Source organism: Lolium rigidum, chromosome 7 (genome assembly GCF_022539505.1).
Source record: "Lolium rigidum isolate FL_2022 chromosome 7, APGP_CSIRO_Lrig_0.1, whole genome shotgun sequence".
NCBI classification, from domain to species: Eukaryota; Viridiplantae; Streptophyta; class Magnoliopsida; order Poales; family Poaceae; genus Lolium; species Lolium rigidum.
The window spans coordinates 145,446,367-145,454,138 of record NC_061514.1 but is presented as its reverse complement, the minus strand read 5'-3'; the positions used below and the strand labels follow the sequence as shown (position 1 = coordinate 145,454,138).

Below are 7,772 nucleotides of genomic sequence, written 5' to 3'. Positions count from 1 at the left end.
CCAACAGCCACCTACCTCGACCGACTGAGTGCTAGTGCCGTTCGTGCGGTGCCCAATTGCCCCTTGTGCAGCCAAAAGCTAGTGACATATGGACAGGGCCGCATGTTGATCATATATATATATATATATATATATATATATATATATATATATATATATATATATATATATATATATATGTTGCCTGCATTGGACTGCTCACACATGTAAATTGGAGAGAGATTCAGAGGAGAGACTAAGAGAGAGGCAGGAGGAGAAATGGAGAGGGAGATTGTTGCAGAGTATGAGATTAACGAGATAGATGACACACTGCATGGCTCTGTTGGGAGCAGGCTCACCCTGTTCGCTAGGGAGCTCAAGTGGAGAAGCAGCAGCTGGCATGGCAGCAGCGCCCTGAAGCTCCCAACGAATTGCTATGGCGGCAGCTTTGTCATAGACCCTAATGGAAGGTAAGATCGAGCTCTTTGTGTGTGTTTGTGTGCGGTCAATTAAGCTAGCTACCCAATGAATCCAAAAAAATTGCATGAGATAATGAGCCAAATTAGATGGATATACCTTGCAATGCCAAGGAACGAGAGAATGATCAGTGTGCTCTGCTCTTGCTGCAGATGGTACAGGATGTGGTCGAACATGATGTTCCTGTGGTCCATCTACTCCGTCTTCTACACCCCCTTCGCCTTCTGCTTCTTTCGGGGCCTCCCCGAGCATCTGCTGGACCTCGAGTGCGCGCAGCTCATCTTCCTCGCCGACGTTGCCGTCCACTTCTTCCTCGCATACCGGGATCCTCACACCCACAGGGTGGTCTACGACAAGCAGAGGATCGCCCTACGGTGAGAGCTGATCAGTTCTCACAGTGAACCCAAGACATCATGGCACGAGTAGCGACAATATAGTGTTTCTGAATTTCTGGTGTCTTCTTGCCTTTTCAGTTACATCAAAGGCAGCTTCGCTCTAGATATGCTCGGATGCTTCCCCTGGGACGCCATCTACAAGGTACGTCACAATCTCAAGAACCAGTACAACATTCTGCATCAGAAAGAAGGAAATTCTTGCTCACACAGTCACACTGAGTAACTGACACACCATTGTTGTTTTTTGGGTGATCAGTTTACAGGAAGGATGGAGATGGTGAGGTACCTGGTGTGGCTCCGGCTGTATAGAGCAAGGAAGATCCAGGGCTTCTTCAAGAAGATGGAGAAGGACATCCGCATCAGCTACCTCTTCACGCGGATCGTGAAGCTGGTCACCGTCGAGCTCTACTGCACCCACACCGCCGCCTGTATCTTCTATTACCTCGCCACCACGCTGCCGCCGGCACACGAAGGGGGCACTTGGATCGGGAGCCTCACCATGGGTGACCGCAGCTACAGCAACTTCAGACATGTCGACCTGCTCACCCGCTACATCACCTCTCTCTACCTCGCCATCGTCACCATGGCAACAGTCGGTACGCGGCCTCGGTCTCACCACCAGATGACCATAACGTCAAGGTTGCAGTTCCTGATATCACATGAAAAATTTGTGTGCAGGTTACGGCGATATACATGCGGTGAACACGAGGGAGATGGTGTTCATCGTGGTGTACGTCTCCTTCGACATGCTGCTTGGCGCGTACCTCATCGGGAACATGACCGCGCTCATCGTCAAGGGCTCCAGGACTGAGCGCTTCCGGGACAAGATGACGGAGCTCACCAGGTACATGAACAGGAACAAGCTGGGCAGCGACATCAGGTCCCAGGTGAAGGCGCACCTGGTGCTGCAGTACGAGAGCAGCTACAGGAGAGACAGGATCATCGACGACGACATACCGGTCGCAATCCGGTCCAAGGTACAGTGCAGGTTAATTTTCTCTCGGAGCAAATAATACAAATAATTTTTTTATGGAGCAATTTTAATTAGATTGAGCATTTTGCTTTGCACATCTCCCAGACACTGTACATGGACATAGTTTCAAAGGTGCACCTGTTCAAAGGATGCTCAGAGGACTTCCTGAGCCAGATTGTAAGAACTTCATGCAAGTTTTTCTCTCACTGCGCTTTCTTTAAGTATAATATCTATGCAATGTCTAAATTGGTAATTAATTTCAGGTGGTAAAATTGCATGAAGAATTCTTCCTCCCTGGGGAAGTTATTTTGGAGCAAGGCACCGTGGTGGATCAGATATACATCGTGGCACATGGATGCCTGGTACTACTCCTCGCCGAGTTTAACAATTTTATAACCCCCCGTGATTTATGCACACGATCTGTTTGTGAAAGAAACCTACATAGATCAAGAGAAAACAGAGCTGAGCTGTATGACTGACCTTTCACCTGCCAACTGTCATGTTCCGTGTACTCTGACAGGAAGAGATCGGCATCGGAGAAGGTGAGTCGGAAATGATCATCTCAGAACTGCTTCCCTACGACATAGTCGGCGATGTCGCGGTGATCTGCAACACTCCACAGCCATACACAATTAGAGTCTGTGAACTCTGCCGCCTCTTGAGAATTGACAAGCAGTCCCTGACTAGCATCTTGCAAATGTACTTCAAGGATAGCCGTCAGATAATGAGCAACCTACTCAAGGTAGGTCCTAGTTTACTACAAGTAGAATCATAGTATATTCTAGTGCTTTGACACAAAATGTAGCTAAGCATTTGTTATGCAGGGAAAAAGAACTGAGTCAAAGGGGAAACAATTGGAATCCAATATCACATACCTGATAGCAAAGCAAGAGGCAGACCAGGTCATTGGAGTCAACAATGCTGCCTACCATGGAGACTTGTTTCGGTTAAAAGGCTTGATCAGAGCAGGAGCAGATCCGAGTAAACCGGATTACGACGGGAGGACTGCATTGGTACGTGAACGCTTGCAGATTAATCATCAGTCAAACTATTGCAAGTATCAACAAATTATCTACTAAAACTTTGTGGTGAAAACTATCTATCAAGATTCTACTCAAATTCACCATGAACCTGTTTCTAATTATGAAAATATGGAAGATAACTAGATTAGAACTTGACGGCAAAAGTGAAGTTGGAGAAAGAGCTGGCCTGCTATGCTAAATAAACTATGTAATCAGATGACCGACTCTTCAACCTGTTCCTTTACCTTTGCCTTGCAGCATGTTGCTGCATCAAGAGGATATGAAGATATCATCAGGTTCCTGATCCAACGAGGAGCAAACGTCAACAGCATAGGTAAGAAACTGAAACACATAGAGTTCAAATTAAAACAGTGAAAACGCCATCTAACGCATCTGAAATTCTGAAAATGCAGATAAGTTTGGAAATTCGCCGCTGCTGACAGCGGTGAAATGCGGACACGACAGGATCATCTCGCTCCTGGTCGCGCGGGGCGCAGCCCTGAATCTGGAGGATGCAGGAGGCTACCTGTGCAGGGTGGTCGCCGAAGGCAAGATCGACCTACTGCGGAGGCTGCTCAGATTCGGTGTAGACCCCAACTGCAGGAACTACGACCGGAGAACGCCGCTCCACGTCGCCGCCGGAGACGGCCTGCCACTCGTCGCCAGCATGCTGGTGGAGCTCGGGGCCGACGTCATGGCCAGGGATAGGTGGGGGAACACGCCGCTCGATGAAGCGCGCAGGTGCAGCAGCAAGCCGCTGGTCAGGATCCTGGAGCAGGCTAGAGCTGCTGTTGCAGCCGATCAGTAGTGATCAGATTCATCAGTACATTGGCTGTAATTCATGTAGGGTAGGGTAGGGTAGGAACTATTGGCAACGAAATATTCTCAGAGGGCAATGATATCACAAATTATAACCGAAGAGAATTAGCTAGATAACCATCGCAAAGATGTGTATCCAGTGCGAGAGTAACAATGACAGGCAAAACAAAAGGATGTAATTCCAGCTCACTAACCAATCATTTCATTACTCCAGAGTCTTTCCACGTTCAACATCCATCAACACTAATTAAGATAGCATATGGCCTACTCATAGTACCAATGTATACTATGTCCACTCAGGCAATGTGACATGATTTTGTTTCGAAACGGTGTCAAACAGGAGTACGGGATCCGGATGCCTGCTGGGGTTTAAACCCAAGCTGACGGCCTGAGCATTCCACGAATCCACCTCATGTTCCCATCGCCAGCCAACATCCTAAGATGTCACGAAGCTAAATGCAACAGCGGAGCAAACAGCAGAGGTGCGAAAACGAGAGATCCCCCCGGTTCAAGCATCACCAGTCACCACTATCACAACTTCCTAATCACATCAGCAAGAAGTTTTCATCTTGTTTTGTTTACTCTTCTGGATGCAACCAGGGCGCATGTAGCGGTTGGTTTCCTCTGCCTTCTCAGGAGTCATCCCCACACACTTGCCGTGGAGCTTTCATCTTGTTTTGTTTACTCTTGTAGCTGCAACCAGGGCACATGTAGCGCTCGATTTCATCTGCCTTCTCAGGAGTCATCCCCACACACCTGCCATGGAACCACCTCTCACAATGGTCGCAACCAATCCAGAAGTGCCCGTCGTCAGCGCTGTAGGTCTCTTGACAAGCGGCGCACTCCGTCATAGCTTGATCCTCACTGCCTCCACTAGCATTGGCGCCCTCCTCTTCCTCCAGCGTCTGCAAGACCATTTCATCGGCTTTCTGTTAGAATTGCTCTGTTTTGGTGACTATAATAGGACGCAGAATGAGATATATTTATATGGACAAAAAATAAGGCATGATGTGGTCCGCTTATGTTTACCTGGGAGCTAGACTTTTTTTTGCTGCTGGCTTTCAGGGTCTGCGTTTGCTTCTCATAGCTTTCTTTCACAGCTTCATAGACAGTGGGAAGGGTATTGATCATCCTGAAGAGCAGTTCCCTGCAATTACAATTCAAGTGTCACTTAAACACCATTACCAAACTCCATGATAACAATCAGTACTTCATGCCAAAACTGAACACTGGCCTGGATGCACCTATCTAGAATGGTGTAGAAATGACATGCATAACAGAGCAAATTCTGTTCAGAAGCAAAAAATGTAAAGGAGACCATGTCAAACAGGCTCAGAACGCACTCATTTGCACTTGCAGTTTGGAGAACATAATTAGATGAATTGAGAAAGTAAGGTCTTACAATTATCTTTACAAGTTAAATAAAACTCCGAGCACAAATTGAAGTGGAAGCAGATTGTTCCTCCAAATTTGGTTCTTAGACAAGAACAAGCAGGTGCAATGCTGCCCATCTTAGCCAAAGATGCCAAACTTAAAATTAAACCACATATGTAGCCCAGCCCATTTGTGGCTGGAAATGTAAATGATAAATAGTGCAGATCTGCCCACCATTAGAACTGAAACAGTTGCAAATTATCCAACGATCATGATATATAGGATGACTATACAATTGGTAGTTGAAAAGCATTTGCTGATTGACCTTAAAACATCATTTTAAACAGTAATAACTGCTAGAATACTGATGATTTCTTGGAACATACTCCCTCCGTTCTTTTTTAATTGACTCAAATTTAGTACAATGTACTAAATTTGAGTCAATTAAAAAAGAACGGAGGGAGTACTAAATACGAATATCAGTACCAATACTTTCCACCAAATATCCAACAGCATCTCAGGCAATATCCATTCTCAATACTACCCCACCTACCATTCTGAACACCTTTTACTTAGTTCATAAATCATTCAATTAACACAGGTTATATTAAACTAGGAAAAATTCAAATATCTGAGAAAGTGTAGATTGCTGGGTTACACGAAATGTAAGGAGATGCAGCAACTAATTCTAGGTTCTATGTGAAATAAGAGAGTAAAAGGTAGGAAAAACATTGAAAAACTAGAAGACTTTTTAACGGATTGAATTATGACAAATGCCAGTAAAAGGTCCTAAGACTAACAGATCTAAAACCATGGCATTCGACTACAATGAAATGAAATATATATAACACGGGTGCTGAACATCCTTGTGCATAGTAAGTTGTAGCAAAGCTAAGCATGAACTGCATCACACAACTACATATACAGCATAATAAGCAGTAGAAAGGAAGCGTACCTGTCGTCTCTGTCAAATGCAACACGACCCGCATGGTAAAATGCCATGGACATCAACCATGCATCACTATGGATAGCTATCATAGATAGCCAAACTTTCTTGGGTGTTCCATCGCGAGCAAAGTTTATCCCACATACTGGCTCAGGAAGTTCAACAGGAACATCCTCGATTGGCAGTTTCACTTCCCAGGTTCCATTAGGCTGTCCAAAGAGGCACAAGGCATTCTCGTCTGGAAAAAAAAAAATAACGTTCCTATTAAGTCAGAAATTGTGCCTAGAAGATGACAACCTGGTTTAAGTTGCCCTAAACATGACATAACACATAATTTGCCTTGCAGTGTCATTAATTAATTAGCAAACATCCAGAAGCAGATAATAGCTGATTCGGACACGGAGTACAGCAACACTGCACATTTTTTAACCCAAAGCAGCAACCTCGAAAAAAAAACCCAAAGCAGCTGACAGCGGCAATTGGGAGTTTGGACATCCAAATTCTTCAGCTCAAGCATTTGGCCACTCAAAGCTACACAGCCTGTTCCAATTTACCCACATTGTTAGCAGCATTCACGGTAGTTTCTCCATCCAGTGTCTCCAATTGACAGCTGAATATCACCAGAAGTGGTGGCTACATGTTTCGCTAGCACAATCGGATAAGGCATGCAGAGTTTCCTTCGCAGTTTGCACCCTATATCACCCAAACTGGCAATTCTCACATGATTTAGCTGCAGAGTTTTACAACTGAATCGTAAATCATTACTAGCACATAAATTTCCCATCCGAGGCAAACAGAATGGTTCATCGGCAATTCACCGATCACGCGCCGAATCTGCTAGCCTTACCAAATCCGTACCCGCAGCAACTAAATCGAGCACCACGAGAGCAGTCAAATAACGTCGGGGAAGCGACAGCAAACAGGGATAAAAACACGGCTCCGCGCAGTTCGCACCCAGATTACTATCTCCCCCAAAATCAACATCGGAAGCGACTGAGAAAACTCACCAGGGTCGCACTGCTCGTAGAACTCCTCCACGTCTGCGGACCGCGAAACCGGCAAACAAACACAGCCATCGATCAGCGCGAGAGAGAAGAAAAACCGCACCAAAATCCACACGAACGAACGAGAGAGAGACCTTCGGTGAGGGCCTGCACGATGCCGGCGCGGCGGCCGCGGTACAGGCGGAAGACGTCCTCCGGGGAGTGCACGTTCGGGTGGATGGCGGCCGAGACCGAGAGGACGCTGTCGCCCATAGCCGCCATCTAGTCCGCGACCGCCGGAGAGAGGAGGGGGCTGGCGAGATTAGGGTTTTCGTGGAAGAGGAGGGGATTCGACTGGAATTCTGGGGCAATCGGGAGTAGTAGAGGGGAAGCCGCGGGGGTGATTAATATTGGTGCTTTGCTGAGGAAGCTGCAATTTTGAGGTTTTGAAGGAACGTTGGCCAAGTGGGGCCGGGTGGAGTTCTTGAGGCCCGCCTGTCACTAGAAGTCTAGAACCGAAATTGCGACAGAACCCTCGCTACTGTCATCTCCATCAACCATGTGTTTGTTCCTCGTCACCATGTGTGAATAGTTCATAGTAGGCATGTGAGAAGGACGGGAATTAAATGAGATTGATCATGTTATTTTGCATAAACTCTGGAATTTGTGGTGTTTGTCTTGAAGATATTTTTGCATGAGTGTTTATGCATATTTGTTATGTTTAATGCTTGTTGCTAGAGCCCGAGTGACATGATTTCAGTACTGAACTTTTATTGCATTATCATATATATGAATTTAGTATTT

The 7,772-nt window shown here is 46.0% G+C and overlaps 2 protein-coding genes across 2 annotated transcripts; one reads left to right on the top strand and one right to left on the bottom strand.

Moving 5' to 3' along the window:
* The first annotated feature begins 258 nt into the window (after nucleotides 1-258).
* Nucleotides 259-3,654, top strand: LOC124677426 (potassium channel KOR2-like). Its single transcript, XM_047213411.1, has 11 exons — nucleotides 259-449; nucleotides 609-830; nucleotides 930-993; nucleotides 1,108-1,447; nucleotides 1,530-1,828; nucleotides 1,930-2,001; nucleotides 2,088-2,186; nucleotides 2,345-2,566; nucleotides 2,649-2,837; nucleotides 3,105-3,180; nucleotides 3,260-3,654. Exons 1-11 carry the CDS (start codon nucleotides 259-261, stop codon nucleotides 3,652-3,654), a joined length of 2,169 nt encoding a protein of 722 aa, XP_047069367.1.
* A 190-nt stretch (nucleotides 3,655-3,844) lies between these two features.
* LOC124675298 (PHD finger protein ALFIN-LIKE 4-like) lies at nucleotides 3,845-7,355 on the bottom strand. The gene is made up of 5 exons (XM_047211362.1): nucleotides 7,124-7,355; nucleotides 6,993-7,025; nucleotides 5,995-6,223; nucleotides 4,695-4,812; nucleotides 3,845-4,570 (listed from the first exon to the last, which is right to left on the bottom strand). The coding sequence occupies exons 1-5, from the start codon at nucleotides 7,248-7,250 to the stop codon at nucleotides 4,298-4,300; spliced, it is 780 nt and encodes a 259-aa protein (XP_047067318.1). The 5' UTR covers nucleotides 7,251-7,355; the 3' UTR covers nucleotides 3,845-4,297.
* Between the last annotated feature and the right edge of the window lie 417 nt (nucleotides 7,356-7,772).

What these genes read in the sequence shown, in the direction of transcription:
- LOC124675298 (XM_047211362.1), bottom strand. Translation starts at nt 7,250, where the DNA reads ATGGCGGCTATGGGCGACAGCGTCCTCTCGGTCTCGGCCGCCATCCAC. An exon ending in GCATTTGACAGAGACGACAG is followed by an intron (nt 4,813 to 5,994) that starts GTACGCTTCCTT and finishes TTGTAATTGCAG; the next exon opens with GGAACTGCTCTTCAGGATGA. An exon ending in AAAAAAAGTCTAGCTCCCAG is followed by an intron (nt 4,571 to 4,694) that starts GTAAACATAAGC and finishes ATGGTCTTGCAG; the next exon opens with ACGCTGGAGGAAGAGGAGGG.
- LOC124677426 (XM_047213411.1), top strand. Translation starts at nt 259, where the DNA reads ATGGAGAGGGAGATTGTTGCAGAGTATGAGATTAACGAGATAGATGAC. An exon ending in CGTCACCATGGCAACAGTCG is followed by an intron (nt 1,448 to 1,529) that starts GTACGCGGCCTC and finishes ATTTGTGTGCAG; the next exon opens with GTTACGGCGATATACATGCG. An exon ending in AGCAAACGTCAACAGCATAG is followed by an intron (nt 3,181 to 3,259) that starts GTAAGAAACTGA and finishes CTGAAAATGCAG; the next exon opens with ATAAGTTTGGAAATTCGCCG.